The 23465-nt window shown below is 40.0% G+C and overlaps 1 protein-coding gene across 1 annotated transcript in view; it reads left to right on the top strand.

The window, feature by feature from the left end:
* Positions 1-21312, top strand: part of IGF1 (insulin like growth factor 1) — an 81289-nt gene extending 59977 nt beyond the window's left edge. The window contains exons 3-4 of the mRNA XM_039489762.1: positions 1449-1630; positions 20277-21312. Of these exons, the coding sequence (XP_039345696.1) occupies positions 1449-1630; positions 20277-20336 (242 nt within the window). The 3' untranslated portion in view covers positions 20337-21312. The remainder of the gene's footprint in view (positions 1-1448; positions 1631-20276) is intronic.
* The last annotated feature ends 2153 nt before the right edge of the window (positions 21313-23465 follow it).

The raw sequence follows: 23465 nt of genomic DNA, 5'->3' as shown, positions 1-23465 counted from the left end.
CATGAATTTGTCAAGTACAAATCATGTCAAACCAACCTAATATTCTTCTTTGACCAGGTAGCAAGCCGGGATAGCGGGGAAGCAGTACATGTGATATAATTCGACTTTAGTAAGGCTTTTGATACCGTCTTACCTGACCTTCTCAGAAACAACCTAGAGAAATACAATCTAGATGAACCTACTATAGTGTGGGTGCACAACTGGTTGGAAAATCATACTCAGAGTGTAGCTATTAATGGTTCACAATCAAGCTGGAAGGGCATATTGAGTGGGGTCCTGCAGAGATCTGTTCTGGGTCTGGTTCTATTCTATCTTCATAAATGATTTGGCTAAATGGCATACCAAATACACTTGTAAAATTTGTGGATGATACCAAGTTGGGAGGGTTGCAAACGCATTGGAGGACAGTATTAGAATTCAAAATGGTCTTGACAAACTGGAGAAATGGTCTGAAATAAGTAGGATGAAATTCAATAAGAATAAATTGTTCTCCTTAACTACTGAGGACAGGACAAGAAGCAATGGTCTTAAATTGCAGCAAAAGAGATTTAGATTAGACATTAGGAAGACTTCCTAACTTTAAGGGGAGTTAAGCACAAATTACATAGGGAGGCAGTGGAATCTCTGGGCTTGGACACACTAGCGCTTACTTTTCTATAACTTAAGTCGCTCAAGGAAAAGCCACCCCTGAGTGACATAAGTTACATCTGTCTAAGCGCCAGTGTGGACAGTGCTATGTGAGCAGGAGAAGCTACTGCCACTTAGGGAGGTGGAGTAATTATGCTGACAGGAGAGATCTCTCCCATTGGCACAAAGCGTCTGCTCTAGCAATGCTAGAGTGACACAGCTACATAGGTAGCCATTCTAGTGTAGACTAGCCCAAAGTCATTGGAGGTTTTTAAGAGCAGGTTGGACAAACATCTGTCAGAGCTGGTTTAGATAATACTTAGTACTGCCTCAGCGCAAGGGACTGGAATAGATGACCTATCAAGGTCCCTTCCAGTCCTACTTTTCTAAGATTTTTATGAACAAACTATGATCTTTAAACACTCCTAATTCTACCAATTCAAAGTCAGTTTTCACCCAAATGATGACAGGTACATTGCCAAATGTAAGCTTCCTACCCTCAACCTCTTTAGTGCTAAAATAGTTCCAAAAAAGCTTTTAACAACATTTTTATAATAAGAAAAGTTATGGTTTTGCTCAAATGTTAAAATAAAATAGCCCTTAGGCACAGACAAAGGCTGGACATTTTCAGGTGAATGATTCAGAGAGTTATGAGCAACTGAAGAAAGGGTCATATAGGCATATAGGGTCTTATAGGCAGCCTTAACTACAGCTGTCACTAGTATTCCAGCTATAATAATGCAGCCTATCATAGGAGTGTTACTGAGGCTTTTGCATTTTTTCCCCCAACAATAAAATTCTCCCATTTGTGTTGTGTGCAGGTAAGCCAACAGGGTATGGATCCAGCAGTAGACGTTTACACCACAAGGGAATAGTGGATGAATGCTGCTTCCAGAGCTGTGACCTGAGGAGGCTGGAAATGTACTGCGCTCCTATCAAGCCACCCAAATCTGCACGCTCTGTACGTGCTCAGCGCCACACTGATATGCCAAAAGCACAAAGGGTAGGAGATTTTACTCAAGCCTGGTCATGTAGCAAGTAGTGTGTGTTTTACCTAATAAGGAAAAGCATCATGATTGTGACTCTTATTTAAAATATCCCCTAGGTTTCAAATATAGGTATCAAAGATTTAGTGGCACTTTTGGAAAGTAATGTCTGTCAAGGGAATGCCTGGTTCCTTGAATATGGAGTATTTCACCTCTAAATTATCTACAGAGTAAAACAGAAAGGACCATAAACTCTGACAAGCCAAGTGTAAAATTATAATTAGCCAGGAGAAAAAAGAATTTGAAGAGTAACTAGCAAAAGACTCAAAAACTACCACCAAAAAGTACATCAGAAGCAGGAAGCCTGCCAAACAATCAGTGGGGCCACTGGATGCTTGAGATGTGCAAGGGCACTCAAGCAGGGCCGCCCAGAGGATTCCGGGGGCCCGGGGTCTTCGGCGGCGGGGGGCCCCTTCCGTTCCGGACCCGCCGCCGAAGTGCCCCGAAGACCCGCGGCGGGAGCCCCCCGCCGCTGAATTACCGCCGAAGCGGGACCTGCCGCCGAAGCGCAGCCCGGTCTTCGGCGGTAATTCGGCGGGGTCCCCGCCGGGTCTTCGGGCACTTCGGCGGCGGGTCCCGAACGAAGGGCCCCGCCGCCAAGACCGGCTGCGCTCGGCGGGTCCCGCTTCCCCCCCGGCCCCGGCCCCAGCCCCAGCCTCTTACCCCGGCTCCCTCCTCACACGGAGTCTCAGCGCCTCGGCTGAACAGCCGCAGCGTGTGGCCGGCGGGGCCTGAGCTCCGTCCCGCTCAGAACCGCGTGGGGAGGGGGCGGGGCTGGGAGCTCCATGCCGAGCGGAAGGAGCAGAGCTCAGCCCGGCGCTCCCAGCCCCGCCCCCTCCCCATGCGGCGTGGCGCGGGGCGGGGCTCAGGGGCCCCGGCGGAGACTCGGCGCTTGATGCGCTGAGGCTCCAGGAGAGGGGCGGAGGCGGGAGCCTCTGCTGTTCTCTTGGGGGCCTCTGCGGAGCCCGGGGCCCGGGGCAAATTGCCCCCTTTGCCCCCCCCTCTGGGCGGCCCTGCACTCAAGGAAGATAAGGCCATTGCGGAGAAGTTAAATGAATTCTTTGCATCGGTCTTCACTGAAGAGGATGTGAGGGAGATTCCCACACCTGAGCAATTCTTTTTAGGTGACAAATCTGAAGAAAAGTCTGAGATTGAGGTGTCAATTGGGGAGGTTAGAGAACAAGTTGATAAATTAAGCAGTAATAAGTCACCAAGACCAGATGGTATCGACCCAATAGTTCTGAAGGAACTCAAATATGAAATTGGAGAACTACTAATTATGGTATGTAACCTATCACTTAAATCAGATTCTGTACCAGATAACTGGAGGATAGCTGATGTGACATCAATTTTTAAAAAAGACTCCAGAGGCAATCCTGGCAATTACAGGTCAATAAGTCTAACTTTGTTGCCAGGCAAATTGGTTGAAACTACAGTAAAGAACAGAATTATCAGACACAGATGAACACAGGTTGCTGGGGAAGATTTAACACAGATTTTGTAAAGGGAAATCATGACTCTCCAATCTATTAGAATTCTTTGAGGGGGTCAGCAAATCTGGACAAGGGTAATTCAGTGGCTATAGTGTACTTGGACTTTCAGAAAGCCTTTGACAAGGTCCTGCACCAAAGGCTCTTTAGCAACGTAAGCAATCATGGGATAAGAGGGAAGGACCTCTCATGGATTAGTAACTGGTTAAAAGACAGGAAACAAAGAATAGAAATAGTCAGTTTTCCAATTGGAGAGAGGTAAATAGTGATGTCCCCCCAGAAGCTGTACTGGGACCAGTGCTGTTCAACATATTCATAAATGATCTAGAAAAGGGGATAAACAATGAGGTGGCAAAATTTGCAGATGATACAAACTTACTCAAGATAGTTAAGTCCACAGCAGACTGCGAAGAGTTACAAGGGGATCTCACAAAACTGGGTGACTGGGCAACAAAATAGCAAATGAAATTCAATGTTGATAAATGCAAAGAAATGCACAATTGAAAACATAATCCCAACTATACATAGAAAGTGATAGGATCTAAATTAGCAGTTACCAGTCAAAAAAGAGATCTTGGAGTCATTGTGGATAGCTCTCTGAAAACACCTCCTCAAAGTGCAGCAGCAGTCAAAAAAGATAACAGAATGTTAGGAACCTTTAGGAAAGGAATAGATAATAAAACAGAAAATATCATAATGATACTATATAAATCCATGGTACTCTCGAAGCTTGAATACTTTGTGCACTTCTGATTGCCCCATCTCAAAAAAGATACATTAGAATTGAGACGAGGTATGGAACAGCTTGTATATGAGGAGAGATTAAAGACTGGGATTTTTCAGCTTGGAAAAGAGACCACTAAGGGGAGATATGCTAGAGAAATATAAAATTATGAATGGTGCGGAAAAAATGAATAAGGAAGTGTTCTTTACTTCTTCACATAACACAAGAACCATCATGTTTAAAGCAAACAAAAGGAAGTACTTCTCTACACAATGTACAGTCAACCTGTGGAACTTGTTGTCAAGAGATGTTGTGAAAGTCAAAACTATAACAGGGTTCAAAAAAGAATTAGATAAGTTAATGGAGGATAGGTCCATCAATGGCTATTAGCAAAGATGGTCAGGGAAGCAATTCCATGCTCTGGGTGTCCCTACCCTCTGACTGCCAGAAGCTGGGAGTGGACAACAGGGGATGGATCACTCCATGATGGCCTGTTCTATTCATTCCCTCTGAAGCACCTTGCATTGACCTTTCGGAAGACAAGATACTGGGACAGGACCTGGGGTCAGACCCAGTATGGCCATTCTTATGTTCTTAGTTTCTTACATTACCAATTCATCACTGTCCAAATGTAATCAGATGGCTACTGTGGATCTACTGAAAGTGAGTTTAGAACTTCACTCCGGATCCCACTGGACAAGTATTCACATCATAAAACCATCACTACTGTTGACAGTAAGTGCCATTTTCAATAGAGAAGCCAAACACTAAATGATCATGAACTGATCTCCTCAGAACTTTCTCACTATCTCAGAACAGAGGCACAATGAGGGGACATTAAGGAAGAAGGTTTCATTTCAGCTGCCCAAGTGTGCTGTGTCTACTCTGTAAATTAATAGATGACTTTAGTCTCCAAAGCTGTAGTTCTGGCATTTTTCCCCAGAACCAAATTAATTTAATATTCACCACAGCTATTATATACAGACATAAATGATGTCCAGTGATTCCTTGTTTTGCTCTTGCTCTCCATTATTATTTCACATATACATTACACTAGCACTCTGAGTCCCCATTATTATTATTTGTATCACAGTTGTGCCTAGAGGCTCCATCTAGGATTGGGGCCCTATTGTGCTAAGTGCTGTACATGTATGTAGTAAAAGATGTCCCTGCCCTGATGAGCTTACAATCTAAATGACCCTAAGTAAGCTGCCCATGGCCACTGTCACATCTGGACACATCTCCACCTTGGTCTCTTGTTTGGCCTCTGAGCATCTCTCCTTTGTGTGTTACTTGCCTTTTACACTGTGCAGCACATTTTCTGGGGTTAGGCCAGTCTGCCCAGGCCATTTGACTGAGTACAGTGTGCAGTGGCCTGGTGTCACAACTCTATCCTGTAGGACCCTCTCTGCAAAGTTACATGAAGGATTTTTTCTCTTTAAAGACAGAATCCAAATTGGCAGCTGAATTCATAATAATACCCAACGGTAGTGAGAAAAGGATTTAAATTAAATCAAATTAAATAAAAATGAATGGTCAGCATATTGAGATTTATACTTTGCAAAAGTTAAAGCTGATAAAGCATTTTCAGTGAAAGTTACAGAAGAGCAAACTTGAATTTATATAGTCTTAAAAACAACTTCTAAGGTCTGAATGTCTTGTCAGAAATGCAACATCCTGCTTTTTTGAGAGAAAGCAAGCCCTGTCTCACCTCTTCCCCAAGGCTTTTTCAACGCTTTGAAGAAATGGCTCTGTAATACTTGCTGAGAGTCAACCACAGAGCTGTACCTCCCACTATGAATGTATGAGGTGTGGAGTCTTCTCCAGGCAAAGATCAACCATAGAGCAGCAACCTATATGGTTTCTGTACGTCCCAGCACTTTAATGCTCATGGCCTTGGGGAAAAAAAAAAAGAGAAGAACTATGGCAACTCCTCTTTGTGCTCCACACCCTTATGACCTCAGGAGATGGGGAAAAAACAATTTAACTGTGGTTGAAGGGAGAGAAGATTCCCAGCAGCTCCCTACTGGTTCCCCATGACACACCTCCTCCTCAATCAGTCACCCTCTAGACAACTCTCCACACAAACAGAAGATGGGTCCGCCCTCATCACCTTGGAACACACTTCTCCTCACAAAAGGAAGAAAGATTAGCAGAAAGGTCCTCACAGCCTCCTAGGGTGACCAGATGTCCCGATTTTATAGGGACAGTCCCGATTTTTGGGTCTTTTTCTTATATAGGCTCCTATTACCCCCCTGTCCTGATTTTTCACACTTGCTGTCTGGTCACCCTACATCCTCCCAAAACCTAAAGTATGATCCTAAGGGAGGGAGAGGTTGGAGGAGGAAGAAAAAAGTGGGAGAAGGGGAGGGATTATTGAGAGAACCAGGAGGGGGAAGTGAGCACGATGGGAGGGAAAAGGAGAGGGAGAATGAAGCCTGGGGGAAGGAAAGCCAGAAGAGAGTGAGAGATAAGCAGGGGGAAATGGGGACAAGAGAAGAGGGAGAGCAGATGAAAGAGAGCACACACTCTGGGGAAGAAAGAGGAGAGGAGGGATTGATTAAGGGACCTGAGAGGAAGAGAGAGAATACATGGATAGACTGAAAGAGAACAGAAGAAGGGGGCTGAGAGAGAACTCAAGGAAACCAAAAGAAAGGGAATCACTTACCAGAACAACAGAAAAAGTTGGAGTTTGAAAAAGGGGAGAGAAAAAAAACATCTGTGCAAGAAAGAGAAAATAATTAAGGAGAAATGAGAGGGGAAGAGAGTTGAAAAGAGGCAGTCAGAAAGTTGAGAAAAGGAGGTGAAAGAAGAACAATCTGAGAGAAAAATGAACTGAAATGTTTGCTAAGCATTAAGCATGGGTAAAAACAGACTGAGACAAATGAGACAGGGAAAGAGATGGAAGGAATGAAACTCAGATCTACAACAGATGAAGGGATAAAGTAGAGGGAAAGGAGGAAATGTAAAAAGAAAGCAAAAAAAAGACAAATTGAACATTTTTAGAGGAATGCGTTATGTAAAGTTTGATGAGACAAACTTTCCTCTGCCTGATGACAGCCACCAAAATTGGTGAGCTTCTTTCTCCCTTAAACCTCCATTCATCTATGTTAACTACTGCCATGAAATGAAAATAAGCATGAGAAATATTTTAATAATGGATTCTCCTACAGCACACAGGCTAGAGAGTTCAAAATGTAATTAATATACTGCAGACTTTGGAAAGAAGGATGAATTAACTAACTCAGGAACTTGTAGAAATAATATGCATCTAGATGTTATAACTGAAAAGCAAGTTTTAAATGTATTTAAATAAAAAGGACAGTTATACTATATAATGGCTTTAATAGGTGGTGGAGTTAGTGTTTGAGAAACACCATTTTTATGAACCACTTAAACTAATGTAATATGTGTTTTTATTGTTCCTTGCATGGAATAGCTTTTCCAAAACTGTGGTACCTAGGGAAAATTTAATTGGAGCATGAATTCAAGCTCTCACAAATGCAAAGCCAGAATGCCAAAATAAATAGAGATGTAGGATATTTCAAAGCTCATGCAGCTTCCGGGACTTCAGTCTCTAGGGCTGTCAATACAGGACTTTTCATGAACATAAATTCACTTTGAAATAAAAAATTAATAAATACAAGCTTACAGACCTTCAGATTTTATACAGCATACAGATGAAACAACAAAAACATGGCAAGCAATTGATTTGTATAATAGATATATTTTCAAATTTAATAAATTTCACAGCCTTTGCAGTCAACTTTGGAAGTGTCCACTGGGGAAGGCAAGGTTAATAAACTAATGAGGTCTTTTCCTCTAATGCATGCCATATATGAATATATTTAGCTGATTGCTAATCCATGATCTGGCACTCTCATTTTAATGTATTAAATTAATTATGTTAAATAGAAAAAGATTTTTTGGGGTTGTGCACAATTTCTTTATCTACTTTAGAATATCCATTGCATAGTTCCTCAACACAAGTCTGCTCCAAAGCCCACTGAAGCCAATGGGAGTCTTTCCAATTACTGGCTTTGAAGCAGGCCCTCTGGGTCAGATCCTGAAGTTCTTGCTTATGCCCTAATCTTGCAAGCATATCCTGTGTCTGTACAGAGCCCAACTCACTTCAGTGGGCCTCTGTGTGGGCACAAAGATCCTCCTGTGCAGAATAGCTTGAAAGAATGGGACCTTAGGGCTGACAATTCTTATTCAAACATATCTCCCATTGAAGTCGAAGAGGGACTTGCCTAAATAAAAACTGAGTAAGGAATTTGAGGATTTGACCCCATATTTGCCTATCTACATAAAGACACTGTTGAAGATTTTTTGTGTAGCTGGTGCCAACATACTGACCAACGTAGGTGTATTGACCAATATAGGAGTGTACTATTAAGCAAGAAGTACTGAGGTTCGATGAGTAACGAGACTCTAAAGTCCAATAAAATATCTGAACGTCATTGAAAATCAAAGCCAGCATAAGCACTTTTTGGAAGGAGACTACTTTTCTTTCTGAGGAAGGGATCAACTTCTCTATCCCTGAATGTCTGAGCAAAGTCTGCTAATTTTGGACTATGCCTAAATGTTTCTATCATTCTATAATAGAGCTCTACAGAATGAAATTAAGTTACTAGAAGTAGGTCATCATCATCATAACATGACTTTAAGCCAATACAAATATAACAGTGATTATTTTTGCCTGTGAAAGCAGGTGTTCTGGAGGGCTTTAGAACCCCTATAATAGCCTGCTGATAAGGTCATTGGAAAGTCTTTTAAATATTCTCTGTGTTGTTTCAGTGACTCTGATGTGATGAGCCAATTCACATATATAAGTAAGATTGAATAGCATATTTATTTATGATTAAGCTATATTTCAGTCATGGCTTCCTATGATTTGATGAGTGTCTTGTGAGAAGTTTGAGTTTTTCTGTTACAGTAAAAACCATTAATAAGTCAATGAGATAAATTTTACACTCAATTACACCCATTCAGCCCCACTGACTTCAGTGGGAATTTGACCCAGTATGTTCATAAGATAGAAGGTAACAGGCTGAGACTTTACATACAGGTTTTGCATAAAAAGATGTACCATGAGGAACAACAGAAATCAAATTCAGGAGACTACAATAGTACAGCAAAAGGCAATTTGAGTTTTATAATAAAGAAATAGAATAAGTCTGAATTTGATTTCCTATTATGAGAGATTAATGCACATTTTGAGCCTGGGGAATCTTCTGAAAATAAATATTTTCTTCTCAGAAACAGAAGTTTCACATCTGTGCTTCTTCTTCCCTGGAGGAAAAACTACGTGAGAGCCACATCTCGTAGGCCTGCAGGTCCCAGAACTAAATCAATAATAATTTGCACTTCTACAATGCTTTTCTCCCAGAGCTCTCAAAGCACTTCACAGCTACAGTGTCAACAAATTTAAGCCTCACAATACCTCTGTGATATAGGGAGGTCCTGCTATGGAGACACTTTTACAGTTAGAAGTGAGTTCTAAAATGGACTTAAAACAGAGCATCATTTCTTGTTTTGCTCTAAAACTTGATGGCCAATGAGAGTGAAATTTCACACGTGGTTTGTTTTTATTCCCTTTGCATTTTCCATGTAGTTTTTAGTTGGTTTCTTTTCATAAGTTTCAAACAGGAAGACTGAATTTGGGTTTTGACTCAAAAAAATTTATTATTTTTTGGTAGTCTTACTTTTCATCAGTGATGGGTATCTCTTTAAAAAAAATATTGTCACAACTACGGCACACTACAGACCACACACTGCAACTGTAACTCTGCCCTCCTACGAATGCCAACCTCTCATCACCCCCTTTAACTGCTCTTCTGTGCACAAGCCTTTACCAAATGACCCTCTCCCAGTGCAGCCAACTACTACACCAAACATGCACAATTGCTGTCACTGGGGTGAAATAATCTGATAAAGTGATGTGTGCAGAAGGGCGAGCTGGTAGGGCTGCAGGCCAAACAACAAACTCCATATTGAGCAAGTGCAGTCTTACATGCCATCCTTCCAGAAAGATTTCTGGATATTGGTGGTTAGGGGAGGTTGCAAACTACAATGACACACAGCTCCTATCAGTCCTCCGTGCTGAAACCTTGGGAAGTAACCTGTTCGCAGGCAGCCACCTGAAAGGATGCCAAAGGAATCCCTATACTCACTAGCTAACCAGGGAGTTAGATTCAGAGCCTCGGGAGTATTTAGGCACCTAACTCCCATTCATTTCAGTGGGAGTTATCCGACTTAACCAACTTAACAAGAAAGATAAGGCTGTCCCCTGTCCAAAGATACTATTTTTCTGGGTCCCAGCATACAAGGGCAGCCAACTGCAGGTTGTTGTTTTTCCTCTGGGCAGAAATGACTATTTGTGGACAGGAAATGCTTTTTATTTTATCATGAAAATTGATTTTCTCCAATACAAAACCACAATTGTTTCTAGCAGCATATCAAAAAATTTTACTTCCAAACTCAACTAGCAAAATTCACAGGCTTTGCAGAAGGTGAGAACACTGTTGCACTTCTAATGTAAAAATGCCCTAATTCTAGCATGGAACTTTCAGTCCAGTCAGCACCAAGAGTTTAAATAGTCATAATTGAAAAAGCCAATAGCTTGTCCTAGAGTCACAGCCTGAGATAACCATTGTGGCTAGACCAAAGTATTTTGACTAGTCAGAAACTAGTCAAATCTGGGCTGAAAGTTAGGTAACCCTTTATACTGTCTTGTGCTGAAAAGTATTCTTCCATTGAAAGTGATCTGTGAAAGAAAATTATCAGACTTCTGTGACATTCCTCAGGATACAATCTGGACCATGGAACAGCTCTGTCCCCTTAATTGTCTAGCCTGGGGTGCCTTTTACACTGCTTTGCAGTCAGAACGTCCACTACTGGCCCGCTCACACAGCCTCCAGCATGCAAATTCACTCCCAGATAAATACATGAGCTCTCTGACCAGTCACTCATGAATTAAACTGCAGGGCAACACCCGCAAATTCTTAGTCCCAGCCTTGTCCCCCAGAAATGAGCATCTGGTACTGTCCAGCACACCACTGAACAATGCAAGCCCATAGAAAGTCTGTCATTTCATCAAAAGAAAATGAGATGTGCACCAGCCTTGTTATCCCAAATGGAGCTTTCCACACACTCTAATCCAAACACACTGGTTAAGATAAAACAATAAGATAATTTTATTAACTACAGAGAGAGATTTTAAGTGTTTACAAGCACTGATGCATAAAAGTCAGGATTGGTTACAAAAGAAAATTAATGCCTAACTTAACACGCTAATACCTAACTTAATAAACTAAGTGGCCTTAAAAGCAAAGGTTTTGTCTCATCATATGCTGCTGTAAATTTCACAGACTAGGTCTCCTTCAAGCCTGGGACCACTTGCACCTTAGCTCAGTTCTTTGAGCATAGATGATGTCATGAACAGGGAGATGAGAGGACGAAAGATGTAGTCAGATGTTTTCCTCCCACTTTATAACTCAATTGCTAGTGCTAGAAACATCCTTGCTGAGTCATGGTGACACACAGTCCATTGCAGATGTGAAGTTTGAATCATCCATGTGATGAAATGTAAATTTCTTGTTTACATCTCTCCTCCTGCCCCGCTGGAGGATGGCCATTTAAACAGGTGATGGCCCTTTAAACACCTGTCTGGGGTGCTAGTGTGTCTTTGTCTCTGAAAAACTGGTTTGAGCCTGCCTTTCTAACTCTGGAACATGTTACAGCAATATTATACTGTAAAATTTTATAATGTTACATACAATGTTGATACATATATAGTTTACCAGGACAATAATGTTCAGCAGATTATAATTTTCAAATTATATCTCAATAAGGCATACATTATACAAAATTTATCATAGTCTTGTAAAAGTGGTGACCATAAGAGTATAGACCATCACACCTTCCCATAAAATAAATAATAACTTGCATTTACCATCTACAAGCTGTCTCCATTCTCCTGTAGGGCGCTCTGATCACTCTGATCTCAGCACAGTGGAATCTGGCCTGAGCCTGAAAGAGAAATGTGAAATATATTTAGGGGATGTAGTTGCCCTTTTTTAATTTGAGTTGTGAAGATATTGGTGAAGTTACTGGAATTTAATACTTTGCCTTTTGTAGGTCACACTAGTATTATTACAAAACAAGAGCCTTGTCATGACCCACAGGTCTCTAACCTGGGCCCACAAGGTTCATGGGAGCATCCACACTCCATTCCTTCACCTAGCAGCCTACTGGCAATAGCTTACCTGAGACCATGAAGCCTGCTCCAATGTAAAGCTCCATCCATGAGGTCCAACTGGCAGAGTCCCAGAGTACCTGATTGGCTTGCTGGCCCTATTTAAGCCAGGAGCAGGAATCTGTATGAACAACTGGCCTCCATCCTGCTCTGGACTGTGTGCCTTGTGCTTCCTGCTACCTACTACCTGCTATTGCTTCCCTTGGTCTCCTGGCATTCCAACTTGACTTGATTCAGGACGTCTGACTTGCGGTTCCTGACCTCCAGGCCCCAATATCCTGACTTGGCCTGACTGGTTCCCAACTCATGGTTCTGATCTTCCAGTGTCCCAACCCAGTTGACTCTTGGCTCCTGTCCTGTGTCTACAGACTCTGGTGCTGACTACTAGGTCTGGCTGACCATGAACCAGCCATGACAATCCCAATCCTGCAAACATTTCACTTTACACATTGAAATAGTCCCATTGAATTTTATGTTTAAAGTTAAGCATGTGTGTAAGTGTGTGCAAGGTCAGAGCCAACCAAAAAATCCTCCCCAACTCCAGCTTTTCATTGAACAAGCTAATCCAGTGGTGGGCAACCTGCCACGGCCTGTCAGGGTAATCTACTGGCGGGCTGTGGGAGAGTTTGTTTACGTTGACCGTCCATAGGCCCGGCCGCCCGCAGCAACCAGTAGCCGTGGTTCACTGTTCCCGGCCAATGAGAGCTGCAGAAAGCAGCATAGGCTAATCTGTAAAATCAGTGCTGTAATATGTCCCATGTCAAAAACCATTTTCCAACCTCTCTCAATCAAGTTAGGTGTTAGCATATGGCAAAAAAAATTAATGAGTTTAATTTTGGTAACACTCAAACCCACATCTTTTTCTATGGCTTTTATGTTGTGGTGATCAACTAAATATTTATTCTAAATAAAGCACATGTAATACTGCAAACATAAAATCACACATTTACAGTTATCTTAACTTGAAATAATCAATGCAGAATAATAATAGCCACCAGTAATTTTCCTCTATTCTACCTTATTTGGTTGCATATAAATTAGCAAGAATAATTATCAGTACTACATATATTTTTACCAGTACCAGACAGCAGCAATTTTTCCCCTTGCTACAACAGATTAGGTTACACAGACAACTGCACTGATTCCTTAGATTACTGTTAAATTGTTAAACAGTGTATGTTTCAGTGCAAAGTTTTCCAAGCCACACATGAAAAATTCCAAAGTTGGGAGTGAATTACAAAAATGCCAGTGAAGCCACACCAGATTTACACCAATGTAACTGTGAGCAGAATTTGATCCAACTGGCTGCAACTGCAATGTAAAATACACATAGGGCGATTTGATGACATACTATTGCTCAATAAATTATTTCAAGATATAAATTGTGAGCTCCCAAACATCTTTGGGCAAAGCATACTGCAGTTGCATAAGAAAAGTTATATGCTCAAATATACACTGGAATTCACTAAATTACACAGAACCTATTCTTAAAACAGTTGTATTTAAAGTGGATATAATTATAGTAAAAATCACATGGACTTAATGGTGTCCTCTTCTGATAGGTCAGGGATTTGATGGATGTTTCAGTATCAGCCCATTTCTAGTCTATGCAGCTTTTAAACTAACATTTTTAATCCATTTTTTAAAAATCAGTTTTACTCTATGTTTTTAAGACCCTAGTTTTAAGTGAATTTTTAGTCTTTGAATACAAATCATATTTTTGCAGCACATACAGTCTATTTAATATTTCAGATCTAAAGTTTTATTATGTTGTATTCTGGGAAAACTGAAAAAAATATTTTCAAAACATACTTTATGTGTTTTGGATTTGCAGTAATTACATGGGCAAAATTCTGGCCCCATTGCAGTAAATAGGAATTTTGCCATTGACATCTGTGGGGCCATGATTTCACCAAACATATACAAATTCATTAAGGATGAATTGCACCCCCAGTGCGGCGGGTCAGCACACAACTTATGCACCACTTATATCCCACTTAACTCCTCAAAATAGAACTTAAAGGTGGTGAACAACCCTTGTGCTGGCACTCTGTCTCCAGGAGTGAATTTCAACCCAAGTCTTCAAACATCCACTGAGTTTAAGGGCAGTCCCACATATGGTCACAGTGTATTGTTAATATGAGACAGACCTCTGATTCAATCTGTATTGTCCAATGGAGTTTTAGGTACTGATATCCCTAAACACTGCATATGTATTGTGACATAGCTGTCTAATTTTAATCATACCTAAATTTATTTGGCTTTCATTATTTTGCTCAACTATGCTTATCCAAAGTTGCTAAAAGTGCTTGTTAATTTGTATGTTATTGGAATTCTCTGCTGGAAGGTATTACCTAGATTTCTTAGCAATACAATAGGATAGTTAACTGAAGTTCGTTAAAAAAAATTGTTTATTTATCTAGTCAGAATCATTAAACAATAGGCATTGTCATCTAAAATTGAAAGTCCTTGTGTGATGAAAAGTCTTTATACTTAAATCCAGCTAAGGTGAATGTAGTTATCCATGTAAAGAAGCAAACAAATTACTACAGAGGACATAACCTAATCATATACTAATATGCATAATACCAAGAAAAGAAGACATCACTATATTTTTACAATTAGCAAAGAGATGTTTTAAATCCAATGTACACTGTACTTTGTAACACCTTTATACCAAAGTCTGAATTACACCAATTACCAAACTGGTTTTCAGGTAGAAATCTGATTTTCGGATAACATGTATAAAATATCTAAGATTGCAGTATAAAACTGTGAGAGCAGCTCTCCATTATTTAGGCCATGAGGTAACATTGTTGCTTTCTTCAGCTTTCCTGTGGAATTTAAGTTTATAATTCTAGATATGGTGGGCTGTACATCCCATGTTAAGAGCGTATATTTTTATTTTTCTGATTTTTTTTCTCTTCTGCCAATAAAAACTTAGTCAATTTATCCCTAAATTGAGTTTTGGGTTTTGACAGTTATTTAGAAAAAGTACAGGCCAGCACTCTCAAAGGAAATTAATTTCAATCCAGGCAAAAGAGGTAGAGAGATTACCACAACAGCCTGTATATAAATCAAGGATGTAGGGAAGGCTATGACTTTTCCTACATAGTAGTGCTGTGGTTACCACAGTGGGCACAAAAAGGCCTGTTGACTTAAGCTTAAAAGGCACCATCACTCTTGTACATGTAAGGGTTAGGCAGGCCATTTGTCTGGTTTTTAATATGGACAGTCCTGTTTTTAAATGCTTTGTCCCCTGTCCAGTTCTGAGACAAAATCAGATGCAGTTTTGTCTGGTATCACAGATTGGGGGAGGGGGAGAACGCCATTTTGAAGAGCGCACTGTTCTGCCCCAGCCAGGATGCGAGGTCACACTAGTGGGGGTGGAGTACTCTCCACACAGGTGTTCTCTGTGTGGCATGACCTTGCACGTGCCATGCACTGAAGGCCACACTGGCAGGGGAAGGCCCACATTGTTCCTGGAATGTCCAGTATTCTAGGAATGCATGACTGGCCACTCTTGTAAGGGTGTCACAGGCAGCCTTAAGGACAAGAAAAGAATGTCCTGTTTTAGACCCCACATATTGTACAAATTCTGGAGTTAATGGGCCAACCTTATCTCCCTAAAAGACATCAGGGCTAGAGGGGAGGACAAGGACTCACTAGCAGACAATCCCCTCACCCTCCAGCAAAAGGGCCAGAGAAGCGGACAACTCATGGTCTAATTTCCCCTTTCTTTTATTTTAGGACCTTGTTCTTGCTTAGCCCCCATGTAGTAACATCCAGATACAAGTAGCATAGGTAATCTTTAAAAAATTCAGATATTTGGTCATCTCAGAAAGAGTGTATCTATAACTTTTGGCCCTAAGTAGACTTTTCAACAACAACAAAAAAATGTGGACGTTTCTATTTTTACACTAAGAAAACATCGTTAGCAGAGGAAAAGTGGAGACTGATTTAGTTCTCTTATTTCTGAAAGATTGGCAGCATCTCTGGTGATTGGCTCATTAACAATTCATATATATACATGCATAGGCCAAAATATGCACAATGACATGAATCCTACCTCCTCTTGCATTCATGCCACACCACTGAAGTCAATGGGAAGCAGTAGGTGTCACAGGGAGCAGAATTTCGGCTGTTTTCTTTAAGACTTTTCAGTTTAGTTATTTTGTCACTGACCACATTGCCCACAAAGCTAAAAAGCTTTTTCCAAATAGACTCTAGAGGGTTCGTAACTAAGATATAGTGGCTGTAAACTACAAACATTGGACTTTTTATTATTATTACCAGTAAAGCAGAGAGGTCTTTTTATGCCAATGTTAGGTTTGAATGTCCATCCTGAAAGCTTAAGAAAACCACTGCATGCTTCGTAATCCTCTTTGCCAGTTTCAGTTAAATGACCCTTCAGATCATGGAGATAGTCATTATCCGAGGATCGGCTGGTCTTTCTGTGCAAGAAGTCAGCGCTGAAGAAGACAAGGTCAAATTCTGTTCTCATGCCTCCGTAGCCTGATTGTCTTCAGTAGAGTTGTATGGCTGTAAGGGAAGGATTGGCTCCAATGGGCACTCTCTGCTGGTTCTGTGCAGGTATAGCAGGCATTTGGCATTTTGCCATTGAAAGCATGGCTACTTTGCCTTGTCAGTTAAAAATTGCCTGTAGTCCTTATCTCTGTCTGTTATGGCAACCAAGGAGATGTCTATCCCAGAACCCAGCATCTGAAGAAGATCATAGCTAGTGCTTTATGTATTTAATAATTGCTAACAGAGTCTCAAATAGTTGAAAAAGAAAAGAGCCATTTTTAAAAAGAATATTTTTCTGGATTTTAATGTCAGCATAAGTGACCAAATGCCTAATTCAAAGCCTATTAAAATCATTGGAAAGGCTCCCATTGACTTTCAAAGCACTTTGGATCAGGACTATAGTAGAGTCTTTATTCTTCTTCACTTTGTTCATTTTTGGATGATTTGGGGATAATTTGTTGTATTATTTGTTCAGTTTAAGAATTTCATTCTTATGCGTCAAAGAGTTCCAAGATCCATAAAAAAAATGATAAAGCATGGCACTCTGGGCTGGATGATCAGTCCCAGTTTATTTGATATAATGTTGTATTTAATGATTACAAATTTCTCATCAAGAATACGGTGAATTCTTTTTTTAAATCTATTCAGCGAGATGTGGAAATGCAAGGGGGGCTTTTTAGCTGAATTTGGGACACAGCATCATAGGCTTTTGGAGATCAATTAAAGTGGGGGCATACATTGCATAACTCTGCATAACGTGATTGGGATAAGTCATTCACTGTTGAGAAAACCCTGCATGATCGAACTAAAACCAACATGTGTGAACCAGCAGATGTGAACTAGACCAAGCTCCCCACATACTTTTATTCTATTGCTGTCATTGTCTGCATGAAGCGGTCACATGTGAGACCTTGGGAGATGATCCAAATGCTAACCAGACATTCCAGTTAGTTTTGAATGGTCTCAGCTGTTCATGTTAGTAGAAAATGTGCTACTTGGGGCAGAGCCATTTTTTAAGCATGTACTGCTGCTGCCACCACCGCCAATGCCTCCTCTGTCTAGCAACAGTGATGAAAATACTGAGTCCGCAAGCAGAACAGCAGAGAAGCAACTCCACCTTTTCTCAGATTCAGACCTAATTCTTGGTGTTATGACAGGATAATAAGTAATGTCTCATTTGGCCATATATCATTACTGAAACATGATTTTACCCCAGCCCATCAGAATCTATATTTTGCTTTGATGACTAAGCCATCATAAATTCAAAGTACAACAATAGTGGAGAAGATATATCTGCTCATTAGGGAACTGCATGGTTCATTATTAGCCTAATAGTTTTTGGAAGCCATTTCCTCTACAATGTAATATGGCTGTAGATCAAGAACAGTCATTTGTGCTACTTTCCAGTTTACAGATAATATGCTTGGATAATTTTTGGAATACTTGACTTAAGGAAAAAATTATTGTGTAAAATAATTTGTCCTTTCCCCATTTCTTAGTAAATTCTTCTTAGAGGCGGTACACATCCTGCAGCAACGATGATCACGCTGGTATTTTAAGCCATTGTCACAGCAGAAATTGTAAGGCTGAAGATGCAAATAATTTATCCTTTCCCAATTTGTTGTTGCCATCAGGGTGGATTAGAGTAGGATCCTTGGGATTTTTAAGATATGGGGCCAGCAGCATAAGGTGGCCTGGTGCAGCAATGAATCAGTGAAAACCAAAGGGTTCATCTGGGGGTGAGTGTTTGTGAGATGAAGTCATTTGGGAAAAATTAGAGACAGGTAAGGAAAGTTATTTTGCCAAGCCTGGGAGAGGCAAATCAAGTTCAGCACATTGGGCCAGCTTACCTTTATTATATTCACTGTTTTTGCATTATATTCTGCTTTTATTATATTCAGCAGTAATGCAAGGAACCTACAGGCCTGTATCCTGACAAACATTAGCTTCTGCAAGTTAGCATAAGACCTGAGGCCTTTGAACTTTGAACAGATATACATCAGCAGATACCTAACCACAGGAGGGCCATGGTAACGAATTGATGTATATGATAAGTTGAGATCATTGATATACCACCCTATAGGAGAAGAAAACTCCATCATTAGTAAAGTGAGGATATACAAATAAGAAAAAGGGAGGAAATCCCTCCTGAATATGCATCAGAGTGGCATCAGCACAACATATTATAAAAGTGGCATCCCGGCCTACAGACAGTAGGAGAAAGACATAATCTTTGGGAGTTGCCAGAATAATGGCCACTGGTGATGAAGAGGAAGGTGATGGTGATGAGAAAGATGATGGCTAACATTTCAGGTTGTTCTACAAGGGATGGTGAGAGTATATGGATGTGCAGATGTACATTCTGTAGTATTGCTATCTACCTTACTGAGTTGGGATGTTTGTGACTGTGCTAAATGTATTAATAAACTATTTGTAAATATAGAAGAGTTCCTATAGTGTGAGTGTTGCAGCTATGTACATTGGGGTTTCCAACTATATAATAATTTGAATAATACTGGGCCTGAACTTGGGACAAGAACCTATCAACCCTCACGGTATATCTTCACTACCCGCCGTATTGGCGGGTAGCAATCGATTTCTCGGGGATCGATATATCGCGTCTCATCTAGATGCGATATATCGATCCCCGAATGAGCTCCTGTCGACTCCAGAACTCCACCAACCCGAACGGCGGTAGCGGAGTCGACATGAGGAGCCACGGACATCGATCCCGCACAGTAAGGACGGTAGGTAATTCGATTTAAGATACTTCAACTTCAGCTACGTTATTCACATAGCTGAAGTTGCATATCTTAGATCGATTTCCCCCCGTAGTGTAGACCAGACCTCAATGTTAACTGGTCATTCTTAAGTAATCAATATAATCAATCCATAATCTATAGATCGGGCTACACAAGGAAGCTGGAAATGTAACCTGAAGTTACAGTGGATCCAGATCATATTTAAATTTATCCACCCATGTGTTCAAGGTATATGAGGCAACTATTTATTAGTGACATTAAGAAGTAATATCTGGTAAAGGGGAGTCAGTATTTCACTGAGCTAATCATTGGAATATCCCTTGATTGCTAACTTTTATCTGGTGAGACTGTTGAAAGGTACAGAAGTATTGGAGCAGGATTACAAATCAAATCAGATAAATAACTGGATGTAATTTTCTTTCTGCTGATGCCAGGAGCACTGGGAGTTCTGGGTGCAAAGGGACTGCAGGACCCAGTGCTGTATGTTTTGGTGTTAGAACTCTAATAATACCCACACTTAGGATATCTGCGTCTTCATATCTGTATTGATGGACAGAAAACATGTTTGGAAATCATCAATCTTTGAGTATGCACTGCTGCACAGGCTCTAGGGATTTACATCTTCCAATTGTTTTAGAAACATTCATTAATCACCATAAACCTCTATAAGGAAGATATTGCATGATTGACTTGCCCAAGGCCGCAGACAGCATCACTGTCAGAACCAGTGATATGAATGGAGGAGTTCATGATTCCTAATCCTAATTCCACCCACCCAAGTTATTTATATAACCATATCTCAGATTAAAAACTAATTAAAATATATTTTTAAACTTTCAGGAAGTGCATTTGAAGAATACAAGTAGAGGGAACACAGGAAACAGGAACTACAGAATGTAAGAAAATGCCATCCACAAGAATGAAGAATGAATGTGCCATCTGCAGGACACTTCACTGTAAATAAATTATTTGTTAAACATTGGAAGACTTAAAAACTATAGTTTATAAGCTTGATGAAATCTCAACCAATGGGCATTCTCCCAATAAACAATGCAAGTAAACATTCCAACATCAAGTCTTTAGAGAGCAGAATGTTATAAACCAACCCAGTACTAAAAATGTTCTGAGGTTGGTACAATGCTGCTTGATTATTAACCTGTTATAAATGTCCTGCACGAAAACTCTTAAAATCCTGTGCCCCTCAAAAGCCTGCAAATTTATGGGCCTTTGATGGATCCAATTGCACTAAATTAACCTATGAACCCTGGACGCTGGAGTCATTCATCAGCCTTGGCTTAGAGTTGGGGTTCCGTTTTGTTTGGTCTTTTTTTTTTTTTTTTTTGCACTTCTATACAAGAACAGGCTGTTTGTTTTACAGTGTCTGATAACTTTGTTTGTCTACCCCTTTCATATTTGCACAGTCTGATATTCCCAGTAGCAGCAGCAGTAAAGTAACACAACTTTTAGACATCCATTTATTCCATCTGTGGTATTTTGACAGCATATGGGTTAAATACATTTAAGACAAAGCTTTATTTTTCCACATCTTGCTCAGATGCAAATAGTTGCAACCTGTGAGGCAAATGATTGTTAGAAGCAGTTAAAGCATATGTAGGCTATTAGACCATCAATGATTGTTTCAGGTAAATTGTTTTGCAACAGTATAAATAACGTTTTTTTCTTCCATATAATGCAGTATGTAAAATTTAGCATATCAATAATACACATATATCAAACAGTATGTAAAATTCTCTTTTATAGTACAATGGTGCTATTTTATAATCTATTATATGAAAGGGTCCGGCCAAACCCGTAAAAGGTAAAAAGCAAAGTAGAAAATTAAGCCAAAGATGAAATAAAAGAAAGTAGGTTAAAAAAACACAAGTATTTTTTTAAAAGACTCAGTGCTTTAGATTCTTATTTCAAAATTGTTTCTCACCTTCATAAGAAAATAAAGATGTGAAGTTCCAGTAGTTTCCTTTTTGAGATTTGGATTCTAGTATTTATAGTAACACATGAATGCAGTTACAGTAATTCTAAACACAGACATATACACACAGGCCCACTGGAGTAAATAGAAAAACGTCGACAGTCTTCAATGAGTAGGATCAGGCCCTAAATCCTTAAGAAACATTAGTATTCTGCGCTTATAACAGGGGGTTAATCATACTCTTATTTCTTCCCACACCTCTATGCGACTAAACTGAGTGTTAATTATACTGCAGCATCCCTCTGTAAATCAGAAAGGCTAACCTGATCATCAGTTACAAACACAGGAGAAACAATCTGCAGAGAGAAGTGGACAGAGCAGTTCTTTAGACTGTAACTTTGTACCTTTTATACACTCAGATACCTTGGTGATGGAGGAATAAGATTATATGTTTCTAATCGGTGCCATTTCACAGAACCTTGATATGTGATGCTCTGATTCAAAGCTAAAACAGCTCTGTACTAAAGGGTGATGTGGAACCACCACTGTTGCCGAGGGAGCACCAGAATGACCTACTATGGGGAGGAGCACACACAACGCTACACCCCTTCAAGGTGTGCAACGTAGTTCTACTCTCTGCATCTGGACAGCTCTGCACTCTCCACTCCTTAGTAAATTTTAAAGTGTTAAATTTAAATTACTAAATTTCAGGAAATATCCTGACCTTCTAAAATTTGATACAAAATAAGACTTTCAATTACTACATAGAATTTCACAGAAGTTTAAAAGAAAAGAGAGAGCTAAACCTGACTGTTGACTAACAAGCAGTGCAAAAAGGGTTCAATCTTTCACATACTGAAGTCAATATGGTTTTTGCTATTTATTTCAATGGTAGCAAGATTTGAGCCCAGATTCAATCATAATTAGCACTAACCATTAACAGTTTTGAAAGGATAGCAGAACTAAATGCTCTGCACAGCTGTAAAATTGTACATATAGAGTGAAATTCACACCTGTGAGGAGGGTCAGAACAAGGCTTATTATTATTATTTGCATTATGGCATAAACAAGAACCACCATCAGAGAACATGGTCATATTGTGTGGTACTAGCTCACAAATGTAATAAAAAAGACAGTCCCTGCCCAAGAGACCATGCAGCCTACATGTGTCTGTAAGACTTATGGTCCATAGGCCTTGCATGGGCCTTAGGCAGGAGTGAATTTCATCCATAAGCAGTAGCCATTTTCAGATTGCCCCTTCTGTTGATGATTGGTATGTATGCATGAAGCCTCTGCTATGCCAAGTACAATGGCTCAATGACCCTCAGTTTCAACAAGTAAGTGCATCACAACTCAAGTTCAGAAAAGAATATGTAGCAATTTGCTTTACCTTTTACCGATTTGGCCAACAATGCCGAAGTGGTGCTATTGTTTTGTTTAAGAAAGTACTTGACTAAAATATAAAAGAAAGCATATAAATATTTTTTTAAAGTATGAAAATGACAATTATATAGATAAGCTTATTGAAATAGAAATGTCGAGCCATAACTTTTCAATTTTTTAATCACAAAAAAGTCATGAAGAAATCTGCTAAATGATCGGGATAGGGCCAGGGTAAGGGCTTTCAAACACAATACAATTATCAACATTTTATTCCAAATGGGTATTACAGATGAAGGAAAGCATTTAAAGTCATGAGACCATGAGTCTGATTCAAAGCTCACTGAAGTCAATGGAAGGTCCCATATCATTGAAATCAGTGGTGGGTTCTGCTTCTAGTCAGTGTGACATGATATAGTCCAGGTTCTAATTCAGGGGAATGATTAACACTCCCTATTTCTCCTGCCTAGCCCTCCATCCTCCACTATTAGCCCCAAGCAATACAATAAGGTTTTTGCTTGTACAGAAAGTAATGCAAAGCACTGTCTCAGATCGTGGTGGGAAATGAAGAAAAAGCAGTGCCAATGAAAAACAGGTTATCTTCTAATACTGAGTAATTCTGAGTTGTGAGAAAGAGTTGAAAGATATGGCTAATAGTCTGTGAATTTTTTTTTAACTTTATATGGTCACTATGGACAACTTAATGTGCATAAAATGAC

Source organism: Mauremys reevesii, linkage group 1 (assembly GCF_016161935.1).
Source record: "Mauremys reevesii isolate NIE-2019 linkage group 1, ASM1616193v1, whole genome shotgun sequence".
NCBI lineage: Eukaryota > Metazoa > Chordata > Testudines > Geoemydidae > Mauremys > Mauremys reevesii.
Note: the sequence above shows the minus strand (reverse complement) of the source record. Positions and strands in the feature narration are given on the sequence as shown.